Source organism: Corapipo altera, unplaced genomic scaffold (genome assembly GCF_003945725.1).
Source record: "Corapipo altera isolate COAL_440 unplaced genomic scaffold, ASM394572v1 49, whole genome shotgun sequence".
In the NCBI taxonomy this organism is placed as follows: domain Eukaryota; kingdom Metazoa; phylum Chordata; class Aves; order Passeriformes; family Pipridae; genus Corapipo; species Corapipo altera.
In genome coordinates, this window is record NW_020884879.1 from 9,812,778 (window position 1) to 9,832,393 (window position 19,616).

A 19,616-nucleotide genomic window follows, 5' to 3' on the forward strand; every position below is an offset into this window, starting at 1 on the left:
CCTTCCTCTTCAGGAGGAGGACTCCACACTCTTCCCCTGCTACAGCATGGGGTGTCTCCCACAGGAGACAGTCCTCCACAAACTTCTCCAATGTGAGTCCTTCCAACAGGCTGCAGTTCTTCATAAACTGATTCAGCATAGGTTCCTTCCTCAGGGTGCAGTCCTTCAGGAGCAAACCTGCTCCAATGTGGACTCCTCTCTCCGAGTGACAAGGTTTCCATGAGGTCACATCCTCCTTCAGACATCTACCATCTGCTCCATCTTGGGATCTTCCATGGGCTCCAGGTGGATCTCTGCTCCACCGTGGACATCCATGGGCCGTAGGAGGACAGCTGCTTCATCATGGTCTTCACTATGGACTTCAGGGGAATCTCTGCTCCAGTACCTGGAGAACCTTTTCACCTTCCTTCTGCACTGACCTGGAGATCTGTTTCTCCTGCATTTTCTCACTCTTTCCTTTTCCAGTTGCAACTGTGCAGGCCTTTTTTCCCCTCCTTTCTTAAAGACCTTATCCCCGAGGTGTTATCACTTGCTGATGGGCTCAGTGACTTCTCACAGAAGCCACCCCTGAAATTCCCCTGCTATCAAAACCTTGCCATGCAAACCCAATATATTGTTTTATACTTAGTTAAAGAGAAGGAAGCTGCTTTTAAATTGGATCTTGACAAATTTATCAGAGATTATTCAATTTAGTTTAGGTGTTATAGCAGCGTATGGTAATGTATGACAACAGGCATAGTCCTTCCATTCACCCTTCCTGGGCAGCTATACACCGATAGTTTAAAAGCTTAATATTTCTGTACTAAAGGGCTACAGTATCTTAGATTATGTCACAGGGGATATGATAAATTTTCATTTGACTTCTTCTTTTTCATGGATATCATTGGTTTCATTTACATTTAGTGTTCATAGATGTGAAAATGGTAGGTATTTAATATTATTCATCAAGTCATAACATTGAAGTTATTTTAGATGATTTTACAGATGGTGAGTACTAAATTTTTACCTTCACCAAGTCCTGGATTTATGGCACAGACTCTCACCTGATCTAAAGTAATAAAACTTTACTAAACATAGTTCTATTAGGAGACAATGACTTTACTATTATGATTAGGAAGTGAAGTTTGGAGGTTTATGTTTTCCGTTACTCAAATAATCTGTTTTACAAAATAGCTACTTGAAATTATCAAATCCATACTTTATCTTGCTTTGCATAAACGGAGCTAATAAAAATATTCTTCTCATTTCTGCCACAGCCCAGGTGACCAAAGACTCAGATTTTCATAATTTTTTTAAAATTGAAACCATGATTTTGGTAGCCCTGAATTCTCCATATATTCTATTTACTATCTATTTACTATTTACTATCTATTGAAAATATTAAAGCTAGCTAAAGCAGTGAGATTTTTTTGATGGGTACAAGTTTCTGATCTTTAAAACTGTCTTAATAATTAAAGGTTTAACTAAATATTTGTTCCATTTAGAGTTGCAGAAATTACTTAGGAGCCTACCTAGTATCAGTGTGGAGTCCTTGTGAGTCTTCCGGGGACTGTCAATTCATCTATAATGCTTAAGAGACTAACTGCTTCAGACAACATCTAGTGAAAATACTAGTTGAGTGTTTCCTGCGTCTGTTAAGTAGACAAATCTATGGGCTGTTATACAGGACTATTTTTAAGCTCTCAGCAAACATCAGTTCTTCAAAGAAGAAATAGACAAAGTTTTGTACTTTGCTGTCATGATAATTGTGGTGATCTGTGATAAAAATATCACATTTCAAGCTTTGAACCAGTTTACCTAATCACATTTATTGTGATTTGTTGTGTTTATTTTAATGTGTTAAATTTTAATGTGTTAAATTTTAACATGTTCATTTAAGTAAATCCTCAAAAAGTTAAAATGAAAAAATACTGACCAGTAGTATCTAGTAAAATATATGGTGCTTTTGAATGGTGATCAGTATGGAAAAATATTTAAATATTTAAAATCATAAGAGGAAACATTTACAAAGGGGAAAAAAATCAACAGATTGGTTTGGCTCTTCATAAGTCTCAAATATGGAACTGGCTGTCTTATCCGCACACTTCTCTTGGACTGACCCATTTCTAAAGGGTCAGGTACTGCTGTGGAAGGGCTGCTGCCCAAATTTGCTTCTCACTAAATCAATGACAGTAAGTGTACCTGTTACATACCAATATTTGAGCTCAGCACAAAAATGGGAATCTGTTGCTAGACATTCACTAACTTAGCCTGTTACAAATTGCTGTATTATTTTGGATATTTAGCAAACCTATTTATTTTCTTTTCTGCTGTTTTATTTCAACAGGGACTTGGGATGTCCTTGTTACAACAAGTGATATTTCTTCTAATTGCATGAACCCTAAAATGTCTCTAACTGTATGTGGTGAAAAAGGAAGCTGTACTTCAGTGATGTTCCCCAAAGGATCCCTTAAAAAAGAACAGATTTATGAGACTTCTATTGAACTAAGTAAGAAATTTAATACTATATTCAAAGTTCGCTTAGAAATTGAAGAAGCTGGAGAAGGAGAAACTTGGCATTGCCGTGAGGTAAAAACTAAAACCTAAAGCAATTACTTATTGTGCCTCTATTTTTTTAATTTTATTTCCATATTCTATAGTTATGGCTTCCAGTTTTCAGTTTTACCTGAAATTACATAATTTTTAATTTGCAAAACTTACACCATTTGTAGAGTGGTAACTTCAGAGATTGTTTAAAACACTTTCTAGGATAGTGATGAATAACAAAAATCTTGTAAACTTGGATGGATTTCTGGAGGGCATATATACAGATGTGCCATCATCTGTAGTATATCCAGTAGTGTCTTTTCAGAACTGTACCCACTGGCATCCATTGCAATATTTACATAACTCCAAATTGGCTGTTTCATGTTGTAGACTCAGTGATCCAAGGCAAATAATTAAGTTAGACACTAGGAATGCATTTTGATGAAAGTATCTGCCTTTTAAGTTGGCATGTGAATAAAATAAGTGAATAACAAAAGTGACAATCTTTCTTCTGATGTCCAGGATGCTGAAGCTAAAATCTACCATCACACTGAAATTGCTGTGGCACTTCAGTATACAAAAAAAAAAAAAAAAAAAATCATTATCTTGTTATGCTGGCAAAATAAAAAGAATTCTAAAGGAAAGAGTCATCTTCTTTCAAATTGCAGAAACACTTTTGTCCATTCATGTTTTTGGTTTGTTCTCATTAAAAGCTAGAGAAAAAGTAATTTTCCTGTCCAATACATGATATTAGTGAGCTGAGCCCTCTGACATTTAAATGGTAGGCAGGTTGTTAATTTCATTTTCCTAGCCAAATGAAATAGTCATCCAACAAATATATCAAAATTAAGACTGCTTCTGGAGTATTTTAGGAGACAGTGGATCACAGTAAAAATTTCAGAACAGAAACTTGGCAGTTGAAAACAGTGACATCTATTAGTCTGCTTTACTTCGTTAGCTCAGGACAATGATTCAAAGCTGAGTTAGAAAAAAATCAGCATCATTTATGTAAGTAAGGAAAAGATGTATATTTACCTTAGATAGAAGTAAAAGGCAGAGAAAGAAATTATAAATTTCCCTTCTTTGAGATACATGTAAATTATTTGGGTTTTAGGAAGACATCTCTTATTCCATGGTTTCTATAGCAAGACTGCCTGAATCATTTTACTAGGATTCAACTAGGTTGGTATAGGAGATTGTGGATAATATTTATTATAGAAGACAGGTTACCAGTCTATTTACACTGCTGGTTAGGATCAGTGTGGTCGTTTCTATGCTATTTTATTTTGATTTTACAATATTGCACCTCCAGAGAGTCTGAGATTTCCCTCTATCAAAAGTAATGAAAGGAGTAGTTGGTTGAATTCCATGTATAGATTTAGGATTCATTCTTATAACCATAACTACATACTAATTATCTTAATGTTTTTGAGGAAATTGAAAACACTATAAAATAATGCCCAGAACAAAATTAATGCTTTATTTCTGTAACATGTAATAGCTAACAGTTTTATTCTTGGTTTAAGTTCTTGAAAAAATAAAGCACAGTAAATGAAATCTGAGTTTCAATGAAGTGTTCAGGAATGTAGATATTATTGTGAAAGGGAAACTGTGCCAACATTATACTTCAAAGTACATTTAAAAAAAAATCTTTTCAATGTGTCTGTCATAATGAAAAATAATAAGAATCTTTTGAAGACAAAATATTGCTACCATCTCCCAATGACAATTCCTAACCAAAGATACTTTTGCTTACTGGGTTAAAGGTTTGGACATTTTAGTGAATTAGGTCATGAAGAATTGTATGAGTGAACTATCTGTGCCCTTTTCAAAGCAGGCTTACTTTGTACAACTTTTTTTTCAAATATGTTGTCTGGTTGATCTTTAAATAGCTTAAAAAATGGAACTTTATCTTTTAGTGTAGCTGGTAGTACCATAGTGTAAGTTATCTCCTTATTAAAATATGTTTTCTTATAGTAGGAATAAGCTGCTTAGCTCAGGAACAACATGTGTATAAACGTTAGTTTACATACAGAATTTCACAGAGAAAAAGAATACTTAGTATGATATTCTATATATTCGTATGATACATATACACTGATATATACATATACCATAAAGCATTCCTAATTTCTGTTTTTCAGTTTTTTCCCAGAAACACTTCTTTTTCTCTCTCCTCTTAGAATTAGAAAACATTCTGCACTGAAAAATATTGTGGCATATTGACATTTCTCACAAGCTGAAATGTGCTCACTTCTTTTTCTTCCATATGCTGGATGAATAAGATACATGAAGGAACCATTTTTGAACAATTCTAAACATTTTGTCCCTTAATGTAGTCTCTACAGCAATAATGTTGACAACATTTTGATTATCTTTAATTGATTCCTTCTCATTCAACAGATTGCTTTCAAAAACATTTTAGAAAGGATTATTTCCTTTTATTTTTTAAATATTGAGATGATGTGCCATACCTGTTTAATAGTTTACCTTTTGCTATAGTTTGCATTAGAGTGCAACAGATGCTGAAATTATTTGGTTTTACTCTTTGCTAAGGTAAAGCTTCAACACAGAGAAAGTAAAAATATTCTAGAATTTCCATTTTGTCACAACTTTGCTGATGAAGAAGGAGGAAGAGTGACTGAGCTTCCAGTTCTCACAGCAGGATCTCCTTTTCCAGCAGGTTTGTCACAAATCAGAAACACTGGAAAAGACTGGTCAGTGACAAATGTTGATTTTCAGAGCAGTCCAAAGGATTTAGCAGATATTTTCTACTTATTTCAGCCTGGTGATGCATGGCTAGGTCCAGTCCTTTCCAGTGCTTAAAAAGCAGTATCTCAGATCCCATAACTGAGCATTGTGCATTCAAGTCTGATTGGTATCAGTTTGTGACACATAAAAGAACAAGCATATGGCACTGAAACTATTATAAAGGTTTTGAATGGTACTCAGAGTTCAGCTTTTTCTCAACAATATGATTTGGTTCTCTCCCAGAGAAAAGAAGGGAAATCCAGAGGAAATAACTCTTATACTGTAATTTCAGATAAGAAGGAGATCCATGGCCCCTCACAACCGAACTGTTCTGTTTGTATTCCCAGAATTTCAGGCCTTCTTTTTCTGTGACCTAGCAGTTGTATGTCATCAAACTCCATCAGAGTTGTGCTGGATCAACTCAAGACAGGATATTTTTAGTTTACTCTGTGTTTCTTACAAGGCTTTATAGCCAAAGTTAGAGAAGGTTAGAGAAGAATGGAAGAGTTCTTGTCCTAAATGTATATTCTACCATGAGAATATCCCAGTCTCCTCCAGAAGTTAAGGGTTTAAATCAAGCACAAATAATCTGTATATTCCTTGCCTTTTTTGCTGTGCTTTCAAAGTTAGTATCAAACAAAGCACTTAGGCAGAAGGTTCTTGAATATGAATTTGAGAGGAATGCTGCTGGGATATTCCCTGGGAAGGCTCTTTGCTTTTAAATACTTCTAAAATTTATTTCTTTATGGAAGAACACAGATATTTAAATCTTTACAAATGCTGCTCCTCTTTCTGAGGAGCATTTAATATGAGGACAGATACTCTTTTCTTAACCCTCTCCCATTTTTTTTTCTCTTTTTCAACTGAATATTTTAGGGATGTGACTTCTTTCTTATTTGGGGGGCCAGGTCACCAGTGTGTTATGCATTTCTCTGGGCATACAAACAGGTGTTTTACATAAGCAGCCATTCAAGAAATGCTCAGCTGAAGAGTTGTAAGATGACATGTCAGAGAAATACTGTGTGTTCTCTGACATGTCATCTCCTCAGCTGAGGCCAGTAACTGCAATTGGTACAGTGTAGAGCAGCCAGCTTCTGACTGAACCATGATCCAGAGGAAATGCAAAAGTTACTGTCTTTCTGGCAAATTTCAGCTTCGTTTGAACTCCATAAGGCTCAGAGCAGAGATGAGCTTGTTGAGTGATTTAGCATAGCCTAGGAACTATTTAATTGGAATGTTATGTATTTACTTGCATACAAGTGGTGATTGAGTACTGTTTACATGTTTTTATACCAATTTGTTATATTTTTATTTCATTTTTTCTTCTGCCTGCGTTTCAGGCCAGGTCAAACTATTTAGCTTATTATTCCTTATAATAGTGGTTCTTAAATTCTAATTATAATGCTTCTATGGGCTTTTCTAAGCATTACAATAGTCTTCTGATCACACTGGGTAGGATGAGAAATGAAGATATAAGAGTAGTAATTTATTAAATAATGTATTTTTTAACTGATTAAGGTTTGGTAAACCATTAATCTCTTTTTCCCCACAGTGAAAAGCTATGTTCTCTACATCACCACGGGTGCTACCCCTGGGTCAGGAACAGATGCAGATGTATATGTCATGCTGCAAGGCCCATTGGGAGATACTGGCAGAAGAAAGCTGATCAGAAAAGGAGATGACAATTTCACTAAAGGAAAGGTATACCTATAGTTTCTGTATTATATTTTTCACTTTTAGAGCTCAGTCCAATTCATGTGGACTTAATGGCAGTAGGGCAGTCTATAAAGTCCAGTTTGTAATGCTTTGCGATTGAAAGTATCTCTATCTTATGTGGGAAATACTGATATTTATATAGTTAATGTTAACAATCAGTACAAGTAATAAATTGATTATATCAAGTGCTTTAAGATTCAATTTTGTGAATACTGAATGTCTTCGGTGACATACCAGTGCTTTTCCTGCATATTTGCTTCACAATAGAGCCATAAAGAGGCTCAATTTCCTTTTAATACCTCTTTTCTTCTCATGCCATTCTTCAGACTGTGGCACCTTTCCCTGGCTTCTGCTACCTACCCCTCAGTCTGGGTCCTGGTCTCTCTCCAGAAGGTCAGACACTACCTTCCATGATTTTCTTAGGTCTACCAAGTGTAATTTATTCACTGTGCAGGAGTGAGTCTTGTAGCTGGTAGACATAGACCAGTCAAAGACCAATATAGCTTCCAGAGATGAATTTCCCTGTTGCATTGTCAGTACAAAAAGAAATCAGGGGGAATTTGGATACTCAGTGTGCTTCAGAAACATAGGTAGATTTATTGCAAAATGCATGTCTTTGACATAAAACCTATTCCCTGTTGGGAGCTCTGGACACAGGGAGTGAAATTTTCAGCTAAAAAAAAAAATCACAAATATTTTAACCATAGAATAAATAAATTATCTCCCTTTACTGTGGCTCTTTATTTGAAAACAAATTTGAGGATTGAAACAATTTAATAAAGATTCTGAAACAAACATCTGCCATAGAAAATTTGGGTTGGAATAGTTAAAGTTTATAAAAAAACACCTGTGGCTTGCAACCATTCAGAAATGCTGAACATATTTTACATTAGACAGTGCTACCTGTGTGTGTGCCCTGATACCTTTCTGAAATCTCAGTGAATATTGTGACCACGACATTCTAACATATCTCCCTTTCAGAAATAACATGCAGTAAATTATTTCCTTCTGTTGATGTTGGCTGCCAAACAAATGAGAGTTTCTCTAAGGATGTAGCCTTGCAAATAAGTGTAGATTGATAACCAAAGCAGAGGCATGATATGTTTGATTAGGAGGAGCTCAGATCTTAACTACCCCCTGCCTCATCAATTTAGTGGGAATTGAAAATGGGTATTGTCTTACCGGATTTCACCTACTTGAAATACTTGTTCATAAGAAAATTTGGAGAGTTTAGATATCTTTAAGGGACTAAATACTTGCGGATAAAGGTACTCAGCTTTGATAAAGTCATATTTGTTTTCCCTAATTCTGAAATTCAGATTATGGTTTACTGATAAGATGATTTAACTGAATTTTAGACCTGTAGTCCTTTTGTCCTAATAAAGTTAGTTTAATGCAAGTTTTACTGGATTTCTCCTTAAATCATAGTTATACAAATGTGCAATCTGATTTCTAGACTAGCAGCTTTTAATGAAGAGGGACCAGGGATGCACATCCAGAAATGTTACCTAAGAAAACAGAAGTGAATCACAAAGATTTATAACCTGGAGGGTATTTTTATAGTGTTTGCATCTATTTCAGTGTGGCTCAGAATTTTTCTGTTTTAAAGAGTAAGATGCAGAGCTGGCATGCAGCCATCTCTTCATTACTTATTTGACATTTTATAGGAGCAGTGTGTGAATGCAACACAGTATTCTTATATTTCTAATTTTAGATATCAGCATTTGAATATTTTAGCGTCCTAAAAAGAAACTGCTTGTAGATAAGTAATAGAGAAACACATAAAAGTCTTGATTCACTCTTTGTTCTGTGAAAATAAATTAAAGGTATCTGGTTAATTGAAAATTGTAAAATGATTCTGCAAGCAAGACTCCTGCCTTTGCAGCAACATTTTGTTCGTGACATGTTTTGGAAATTTCCCAATGTTTTCCTCCCTTTACAAGTAATCTCCAAAAAGACTCTCAAGTGTAGAATGTCTCTTTCTACACCAGCCCAATCACATATTGAGCCAAGCACCCCTGCAGTCAGAGAGTCTGCACTTGGTGGTTTAGGGGATTTGGAGTATAACAGGCAGAATTTGCATTCTGAATCTTAACAGTTGTTCTGACATTTTAAAATGTGCTTTTCCTTGCAATAATTTTTCCCCTGACTATACAGTAACAGCTAGTGAACTGGAACAGTGTTTCTGTTAGAAATCACATCAAAATATGGTGTTAGTCTCACAAATGTCAGGGCTGCTACAAGCAACAGTTTAGCTATGCAGAAATACATAGAAATGTTTAAATATTCAGTGAACTTTGCAGTGGATTGGAGATACTCTTCTCTCATTTAACAGGTCTTTTATTTTCATGAGCTGAGTTACATGACAGTAAAAAAGTGAATTAGCTTCTTATCTCTGAAAAGTTGCTTTGTGCCTTTCCAAAGTCCTTACACCTGTGAAACCATCAGAGAACTGGTAGATAAAGTAATGTGCATAATATTATTAATTCACCGGTAAGCACCCTATAGCTCACCCTGAGAGAGAGCAGCGCTGTCACTGAGAGAGCTAAGCTTCTGGTGATCTACTCAGACAAATGGACGTGAATATTTGTGCTGCAAGAACCATATTCTTCCAAATTGTTATGACGTTGATGCCTTGTTTGATGTTCTTCTAAAAACTGTAAGGATAGACAAAGCATGCAGTTCAGTTTTCATGAAATCCTAATAGTATTTACTCATACTGCATGAATCAGTTTAAGTCTGATAAATGTTACGTGCTACAAACACTTTTTTTAACCAAGTATACTCAGCACAGACATTCTGTGAAAAACAGGGCCCAGTTTTGGAAAATCCTTACTGCTTCTTGCACCCAACATTTTTCAGCAAATATAAGTCTTTGTGCTTTTTTATATGGTCTTTGATAGACTTGCTGTATGCTCTGTCATATGGCTGTAAATTACCCACAAATTTCCTCTTTGAGAATGTGGGGATTTTTTTTAGTTCAGTTCCATCAAAGCCAGTAAACTACACTGACTATGTTATGACTGATATTTAAGTATTTTAATCTAGGTTTTATGAAAGTAACCAGTATTTTAAGTACTCCAAGTTACTGAAGCACTAAAATCTCTGAGAATTTTTACTTCATTCTATTAGTATTTGAAAAGATATATCCTTTATCCTGCCCTATATTTAGACATCAACTGCTCAGGTTGGTACCATGGTAACTGCAGCACATACAAAAATTGTCAGTGAGAGGTGACTGTTAGTATTCAGTTTCAGTACTCACAGATTAAGCATTGACAATTAAAAAAAAAATGCTTCAAGAAAAATCATTGTGCACCAGAATACACTAAGACGGGTGAGAATGTGGAACAGTGTACTAAGACCACTAGTAGGAAACCAGTATTTGCATGTAGTGTTGACATCCCATCAAAACAAGAGTGCTGCTAATTTGTAAATGCAGAAAAACCTTCTCTTATGGAAAGTATGTCTGACATAATGATTAAATAATGGCAAAATGCCATTGATCCAAATGTATTAATCATAGTGGTAGGCTGTTGGCCAAGTTAATGTTGTACAGAAGTGAACACTAAATCAGTCTGGTCATCATAGAATCATAGAATTGTTTAGGTAAAAAAGACCTTTAAGATCAAATGCAACCATTAACCCAGCATTGCCTGGTTCACCACTGTGGCCCTGAGTGCCACATCTACACAGCTTCTAGGGACAATGACTCACCCACTTTCCTGGGCAGCCTGTTTCAAAGCTTGAAGTCCCTTTTGGTGAAAAAAGTTTTCCTAATATTCAATCTAAATCTCCCCTGGTGCAATTTGAGCTTGTGCAATTGCTGATTACATGGCAGAAGACGCTGACACCCACCTGGCTGCAGCCTGCTTTCACGTAGTTGCAGAGAGTATCCTTTTCTCCAGGCTAAACAGCCCCAATTCCCTCAACCACTCCTCACAGAACTTGTGTTCCAGACTCTTTAACACCTTTTTTGCCCTTCTCTGGACTCACCCCAGTTCCTCAGTGTCTTTCTTACAGTGAGGGGCCCAGAACTGGACACAGGATTTGAGGTGTGGCCTCCCTAGTTCTGAGTACAGGGGGATTGTCACTGCCTTGGTCCTGCTGTCCACACTATTTCTGATACAAGCCAGAATGCCATTGGCCCTCTTGGCCACCTGGGCACACTACTGGCTCACGTTCAGCAGCTGTCGATCAGCCCCCCCAGGTCTTTTCTGTCAGGTATCTTTCCAGCTGCTCTTCCCTGATTCTGTAGAGCTGCATGGGGTTGTTTTCACCCAAGTGCAGGACATGGCACTTGGCCTTGTTGAACCTCACACAATTGGCCTTGGCCCATTGATCCACCCTGTCCAAATCCCTTTGCAGAGCCTTCCTGCCCTCCAGCAGATCAACACTCCCATCTGACTTGGTGTCCTTGCAAACTGACTGAGGGTGCACTCAATCCCCCCATTCAGCTCATTGATAAGTGTATCAAACAGGATTGGCCCCAGTACTGACGCCTGGGGAATGCTACTTGTGACTGGCCACCAACCAGATGTAACTCAATCCACCACCACCCTCTGGGCCTGGCCATCCAGCCAGTCTTTTACCCAGGGAACAGTACACCTGTCCAATCCATGAACAGCTATTTTCTCCAGGAGAATGCTGTGGGAAATGGCATCAAAGTCTTTCCTAAAGTCCAGCTAAACACTCACAGCTTTTCCTTCATCCATATATTCTTAGTGAAGGAAAGACTGGTGGAGGTTGCCAGAAACTGTGAGGAGAAAAGTAAAAAGAAAGAATATAATTAAAGCTTTGTGTAATCCTAGAAGACAGTGACAAATACCTGAGTAAGGTGCAGTTCTCATCGGTACCTCCAGGGTGGCATTTCCCAGTCTGTAGTTACAGTCAGTAAGAGATTTATAAGGGGTAGAGTTAGAACATACCATTGCAATCACCTAGCTTACCTTCACAACACTGGCCAATGGATTGGAGCTATGTGAATAATTAATTTGGTTTCCTGACATTTGCAGGGAAAGAAAACATGTCAAACTTTGTTGCGAAAAATTAAAAACTGAACAAAACTAATTAAAGCTAAAATTAAATACAAGAAAGGGGTACTGTGTTCTGTCTTTGTAAAGCTCAAAAATAAATCACATAAATGACATTTCTAAGTCTGAAGTACTTGTCACTTAGTTTTACTTGTCTGTACTGTACATATTTGTCCTAACATGATGGTTTGAGTATCTGCTTCAGAAAGAGAGTGAAGTAGATGCTTCCAGGAGATGGTTACCTTCTCTCTTCATTTGGACATTTTTCTTAAAATGAAATTAGTTATCCTCAGAGACTTTCTGCTGCTTTTACAAGATTTTGCAGGGAAATTTTCTTACTATATGGATTTATTTTAGATAGACCAAGTTGGGTATGTGAATTTTATGCTGTATTCATTTCAGTTTTTTAATAAACAAGATAATTTTAAAATGCAGCTAACTTTATTAGCTTGATGTATCAAAGAATCTTAAAGTAGTTATGGTCAATGCAAGTCTGCATTTTTCAGGAAATAAAATATTCAATCATTTTCCTCAATGTAGCAAGAACTAAATTAACTTCAATTTAAGTTAAATAGTTTAGCCAATATCCCTAACAGAATGAATGGCTACCAATCATGAAATTTACATTCAGTTGGACAGTTGTTTCAAACCTTAAATATCCTTTTTTTTTTACATTTTAGAGATTCACACTATTTTCTAAATTTGTCAACCTTTAACTTCTAGGAACTGAACTGAATCACACTTTTGACTGTTAGCCTGGATAGCTCTCCTACTAAACTTCTACTGCTTTTGACAGTATTTAGGACAATTAGCAAATCAGTATGCCTTTGACGAATTAAATAGATTATTCTGCTTGATTCATGGAAAGAAAAGCTTTCCAGTGATTTATTAACTCATAAATCTTTTCAGAGTACTCTTCAACTTAACATCCTACTTCTTAAAGTGTCATAACTAGAGATTGTATTTGCATAATCTCTAAAATCTTGTTTTCTTCCAGATAACTCATGAAAATGCTAAAGAGCATAAGCTTATTAACTGGCCTCACTGTAATGAAATGTGCTTGAAAATATTCTGTTTACAGCTGCACTTGGAGACATACAAGTTAGATATTATATGGTCCCATTATTATATTAGATTATGGTGTCTTAATCAAAATATTATACAATCATATGTATTACTGAATTTGAAGAAAAATACATGCATCCTCTTTTCTTTGCCTGTTAAACCAGATCTCAAATTTTGACTTCTATTAATCCAATAATCAGGCTGCATTAGATGGGTTTGAATCTGTCCAGAGTTATGACTGTCTTTTGTGGGTTATTCGTTTATGTTTTGTTGTTGTTTTGTTTTGTTTTTTAATTTCTATTGTGTAATAACTTGTGTTTACAGCTTTAGATGTGACTTATGATATTGGTCTATGTAAGCAGTCCTTTTTTATTTTATTAAACGCATTTTATTTAAAGTCTTATTGAAATGTCTTTCACTACTTAGTTGAATGGTCATATCTGCTGGTTATTATAAGACGCCACTATTCTTTCTTGCTCCTGCTGCTGTTCTGTGCATACAAATCCTGTTTCAAAAAGATTTTCTTCCAGTTATACTAAGCAAATTTACATAAGGTCAGTGCAGGGCAAATATTATTTGGGGTTTTTTACTGCCCATATTCTTTCACTGATTCTTTACTAATTTTGTTGAAGATGACCAAACCATGATAAATGTAGGTTATCAGAAACCTCTAATTATTCATTCATTCTAATTTACATTACTTTTTTTCCTGTAAAGATAAAGATTTTTCAATGAATTTCTAGATGAGAATTTAACATAATACAAAAACATGCTTGCAGAAATTTGAGTTTGGAAGAAATTTGGGACTGGTTTTTTCAGATGCATGGAAACTCCTACTTTTAAAGAAACATTTGTACAGAACAGCAATTATAAGATGGTGAAGGCACACTCACATGCACTGTTCATCCTTCCACTGAGGTGGGACTCAGTCTACTGAATACTGCTACTAGTGCTTGTCATCACTGCTGCTTAGCACCCAAAGTTTTCACCCCTTAAGTCTGCTGGTACACTGGCATACATTTACTCTGTCCAAATGTTTATTTAGTTTAAGCAATTAATATTGTTAATGGTTTGAACTTTCTCACTTGGTCTTTCTTAATAAAATTTTTCTGGAGCTGATTGTATGGCTATGCTGGCACAGCTAAAAAGGTGATAATATCCATCTAAGAGAAGGCAGTGATGTGACAAGCATTTGGGACAGGGTGGAGGAGTTCAGTTCAACACAGCTGGTAGAGGCCATGGGACCACAGTCTGAAGGGTGATGTCTCAGTAAAATTAATTTTTCTCATTTGTCTCCTTCTACAGGAATATTCACAGACTGTTTCTTGTTTTGTCTCAGTGTTATAAGGGCCTTTATTTTGCCTCCCAGTGTTGAAACTCCTTTGTTTTCCGTAGAGTTTCTCCAGATTAACAAGTGAGATCAAAATAGTCAGGCAGCAAATCAATAGGTTTGCTAAGCTTAATAGAAAAGGTCCTTTATCTAGACACTCTAACTCCTTTTCCAATAAAAGCCTATTAAAATGATACTAACATTAGCAGTATGGGAAATCGCTTGTGCATACAGGTTGATGAAATGAAGCATATGGTGTGTCTTGACTTGCCATTTTCAGTTCTACTGGGAATAGTCATTTACCAACCATTAAAACTCAATACCATGCCTATAAAATGATTGGCATTTATAAAGGTAAATATTGCAGTGACTGTTCAAATGCTTCTTCTGTTACAAGAGCTATTGCAACTGCTACAGACAGTGATGTTGCCAGCACTGACACTGAAGAGTACTGAATAAAGACAAACTGGGTCATAGATTCAAAGGAAATGCTTAAAACATGGATCCCTGGGAAAAAAAGAAACATTTGAAGGAAATTTGAAAAGAAATTAAGAAAAAAACTTCAAACTTTAAATATTCTGAAAGGTTTGCTGGAATGCTTGTTTTAAAGGAATTTTTTAGTTCTTATTTTCTTAGCCAAGAAATATGAAAAGTGCCAGTTCTGGTTTTGCCAGGGCAACTCTTCTGGATCACAGAGGATGTACGGTTCTCACATTGTCAGTCTCAGCTGCTTAGTCTTGGAGAATATAATTCTTTCTCCAGGCAATATTAATTAGCAAAATTTAGTGGCCTGTACATTCACACAAATTGTTTTAATACTATTCTGAGAAAATTCAGTATAAGCTCTGCTGAATTAGATAATGTGTATTATTATCAATATTTAAGGTGACTTTTCTCCATTTAAACCTAATTTGATATTAGTAACTAAAAAACAATTAACATTTTTCCCCAGGGGAAACTGATGTAGAAAAGTGCTATATTCTTTTGGTTTACTTCTCTTCTATGTGTTTTCTTACTCCTTCTTTCTCTTTTTGTAGAAGAATTAACCCTTCAGCAATTTAAAGACTCCCCATTTGTAAGTCAAATAACAGATAAAGTATCATATGGCATACAAGACCTGTCAACAACTTGAATATTTCCAACAATTTATGCCTAATCTGTGGTCTCAGATGAATCTGCAAAATCATTAACTAAATTATTAATAATAATTGAATTTCTTAAAATTATAATGAAATATATGTCATAATCTGTCTGTTTGCAGGTAGGTTAAGAAGAGAAAAGTGAATTAAATTTAGCAAATAAATTATCTCTAGCAAATTGTTCTTATTATAGTTGCTTCTCCTTCTCTGTTCTTTTCTGGTCTCTTGACTACAATAAAGCTTATTATACCACATAGGTTTTCAAATGTACACATAAAGAGAAAATGTAATCTTGTCTGTGAAATGAGTTTGCCCCAGTTGTCACAGTTTCTAGTCTACCTAATAGTTTCTTAACTTGCAGTTTATTAGATGTCTGAATAATTTACAAATTTGACCATGGATTTCTGAGACTTTACATGCTCTAAAATGAGTTTGTTTTAATGGCACATTGACAAACGACAAAGTAATGTGTCCAACACAAACCAAATATCAAAGTTTTCAGAAATATTTATTCAGTCCAAATATACTTATTTTCAGAGGAAAAATAATTTGGGAAGTCTTTTGTGTACTAACTATATATACAAACTTGCTGTTACCTGTGGCTGCATTATCCAGGTTGTACATAACCCACAGTACACGCTGTCCTCGATTTCTTAAGTTACTAAGTACTAAAAGCTTATTAGCCATCAAGTTTAATGTAAATCAAACACAACTATCCTTCTTCTGGAGAAAGCACAAGTCTAGAAGTCAGCAGAATGTTGTCTATATTTTTCCTTTATTCTTAACTCTCCTTTCCAAGAGTGGATCACTGACAATAGATTTTTTTTGAGACACTGATGATGGTGTCAGTAGTCATCCTCTGTAAAGCTCTTTTCTCTTAAAAAGAAGTTATTCTATCAAGGATCTAACAAAAGCTCCTTCATATATTTCCAATAAAATAAATCACTGTGCTTGTTATTTGGAGTTAATTTTCTTCACAGTAGCTAGTATGAGGCTCTGTTTCGGATTTGCAGTGAACACAGGGTTGATAATATAGAGATATTCTTGTTACTGCTGAGCAGTGTTCACACAGAGCCAAGGCCTTTTCTGCTTTTCATACTGCCGTGCTGGTGAGGAGGCTGGGGGTGCATGAGAAACCAGAAGGAGACACAGCTGGGACAGCTGCCCCCACCTGACCAAAGGGATATTCCAGACCACATGACATCATGCTCAGTACATAAAGTGGGGGGAGGAAGGAGGAAGGGGGATGTTCAGAGTGATGCTCTTTGTCTTCCCAAGTAACCATTACATGTGATGGGGCTCTGCTCTCTTGGAGATGGCTGAACACTTGACTGCCCATGAGAAGCAGTGAATTAATTCCTTGTTTTGATTTGCTTGTGTGTGCAGCTTTTCCTTTTCCTACTAAACTGTCTTTATCTCAGCTCACAAATTTTCTGGCTTTTACCCTTCTGATTCTCTCCCTGATCCCATTGGTGGGGGAGTGAGTGAGCTGTGTGGGGCTTGGTTACTGACTGGGCTTAAATCACAACAACCATGCATTAATATAAGCATAAGCATTTGCAAGAACAAGCAGCAATTTTAGAGATAAATTTTCACATTTTGGGAACTTAAAATATTTTATTGCTAACAGAGACAAAGGTCTATATGTTTCTTACTTGAGTCTATCTGTGTTTTTCATTCATCTTCTAACCGTGTGTATTTTTAATACATTTAATTTTGCAAGTGTAATAAATAATTTTATTTTATTCAAACATGATTCTATAACTTTACCAATCCTGTTAAAGCAGTGATCAAACTAATATCACAGTTAAGGTAAATTAAGAGTTCAGATTAATCGTATTCAGTCATTAGATTAGTCCAGTAGGTAATAAAATAAAATGATAGTGTCAACACTACACATTAATTTTTTTATATAACCAAGGAAAACTTGAAGTGGAGCCTCTTTATCTGCAGTCCTGCACTCCATCTAAAATTTCAGCCCTTCCAATGTGTTTGCTCTGCTGCTGCAGGACATTATCCTGAGAACCTCCATTGTCATTTTATGCTTTTGCCAGTCTAAATTCACTAAGCAGCTGATAACCTTGACTCCTTGTAAGGAAGTATAGCAATTCAAGTGCTTCTGTAGTACTTTTTCCTTAAAATCATTGTCTCACTTTCCCATTTCACATGATAACTTTGGGGTGATAGTGCAGATGTGATGATGATTAAATGATGCACTCTAGCAGTTTTTGACTAACATGACCTTTCAGTATAGAAGCCACGGAGTAATTCAAAGTAGGTTGGTGATTATTTTGAGGAGACTGTTAAAGATGTAGTTCACAAACACACATACTTTAATATTCACATGTACATATATTAGTGAAAAACAAGAAAAAATATTAAGAACAAATTTAAAAATTTTCTGTTTCTGGGTCATATAATGACATAGGTGGTCATATAATATCTGCAATTTTGAGCTCAATATTTTAGCTTATGCTGGGTCTTATTAAGCTACAATCTGGACGGGCTGGTCTTTGTGTCACAAATCTTTCATCAGTTCTACAGTGGGAAAACTTGTCCAGGAAAGAAACATAACTGTGACTGGTGGAGCAAGAGAACTGCTTTTCTCTGTTTCATCTCTGCATAAACCTTTGAAAAAGGGTTGCTGCCCTCTTGCTCTGGTAGAGCAACTTCAGTGTGAATTAGGTTGAGAAGACTTCTCAGCAGTCAAATGTTTTTCATCATTTTTTTCTTGCTACCTAATCCCTTCAAAAACATCTTTATATCTTTAAATCATGCTGGAAATTCCATCACAAATAACACTACATTTTACCAGTTATCAACCGCAATAGAAATGAGATGATAATCCATAATCTATAAAGCAAAAAAGGTGGAAAATCTCTTTGCCAAGAGTTTAATCTCTGTTTTCCATCTGAGGAAATAGGAAAACAGGTGAGGACCAAAAAATCCAAAATCCCATATTGTGAAACTGGTACCATTTACTTTAGGATTCTTACTTCAGTTTTTTAAAAATTGTAAAAATATTATGGACTTTTTAACTGATAGAGAAGATTTGAACTTATTTCAACATAACCATCTCTAATATTTTTCCTTAAATTCAATTACTTTTATTGAAACTAGTCCTACAAGTTAATCCAAATCTAGAATGAAGTTTGTCATTCTTTCTGAAGAAAATAGAATACCTTTCTGTGATGCTTATTTCCACCATTCTTATTCCCTGTATTTCATCCCTCAAATGATAGCCCTTGGCGTATATTTTATTGAGAGTAAGACATGTTTAAAATGGTATCCCTGTAGATCATTAAACTCAAAATTTGGGAAGGAAAATCTCTCACAAATTGAGCATAAACAACTGATAGATCTCTGTGGGAAAAGAAGCAGTTTAACTGTAAATTGTGGAACCACAAAGGAGGTAAATACTTCTTAAGGCAGGCATTTAGCATCTTTAAACTTGTTCTGGTTCTATTCATCTGTTTCTGTTGATATTTATTGAATTAACAAAAAAATTCCTGATTTTCTTCTTGATACTGTATTTCAAAATACACTGATAATTTAGTTCCATGGTTCTGTTTCAATATGACTTTTTGATTCTGAATTTTTCAGGTGGATGTTTTTCAAGTGGAAGCAGTAGATGTGGGGATTCTGCAAAGGATGGTGGTTGAAAAAGGGAAAGGTTCTGACTGGCTACTGGAGAAGATTATTGTGAAAGAATCAGCATCTTCAGGGACTGAAACATTGTTTATGGCTCATACATGGCTTAAAGACAGACATGATGGAAAAAGATCTGCCTCAGTAGCTCTGAATGCCACAGGTCAATACTATCTTCAAACTATCACTTGCTAAGAAATTTGTTTCAAACTGTAATTTGCTTCCACAAACAAGTCATGGTTTAAATTATTCCAGTAGAACACTGTCATTATATAGGGAGTTAGTGTGTCTGAACACGGTTGTGTTTTAGTACCATTTAGTAACCAGTATTTGCCAGAGGATAATTTCTGCTTTGTTAATCCAGATTTATAGTGGCATAAATGGTAACATATTTGACCTATGTCTTTA

General features: G+C 35.6%; 1 protein-coding gene across 1 annotated transcript in view; it reads left to right on the forward strand.

The window, feature by feature from the left end:
• LOC113945070 (lipoxygenase homology domain-containing protein 1-like) overlaps window positions 1-19,403 on the forward strand; it is a 128,592-nt gene extending 109,189 nt beyond the window's left edge. The window contains exons 40-43 of the mRNA XM_027638913.1: window positions 2,327-2,568; window positions 5,083-5,209; window positions 6,830-6,978; window positions 19,164-19,403. Of these exons, the coding sequence (XP_027494714.1) occupies window positions 2,327-2,568; window positions 5,083-5,209; window positions 6,830-6,978; window positions 19,164-19,403 (758 nt within the window). The remainder of the gene's footprint in view (window positions 1-2,326; window positions 2,569-5,082; window positions 5,210-6,829; window positions 6,979-19,163) is intronic.
• Window positions 19,404-19,616: the final 213 nt, after the last annotated feature.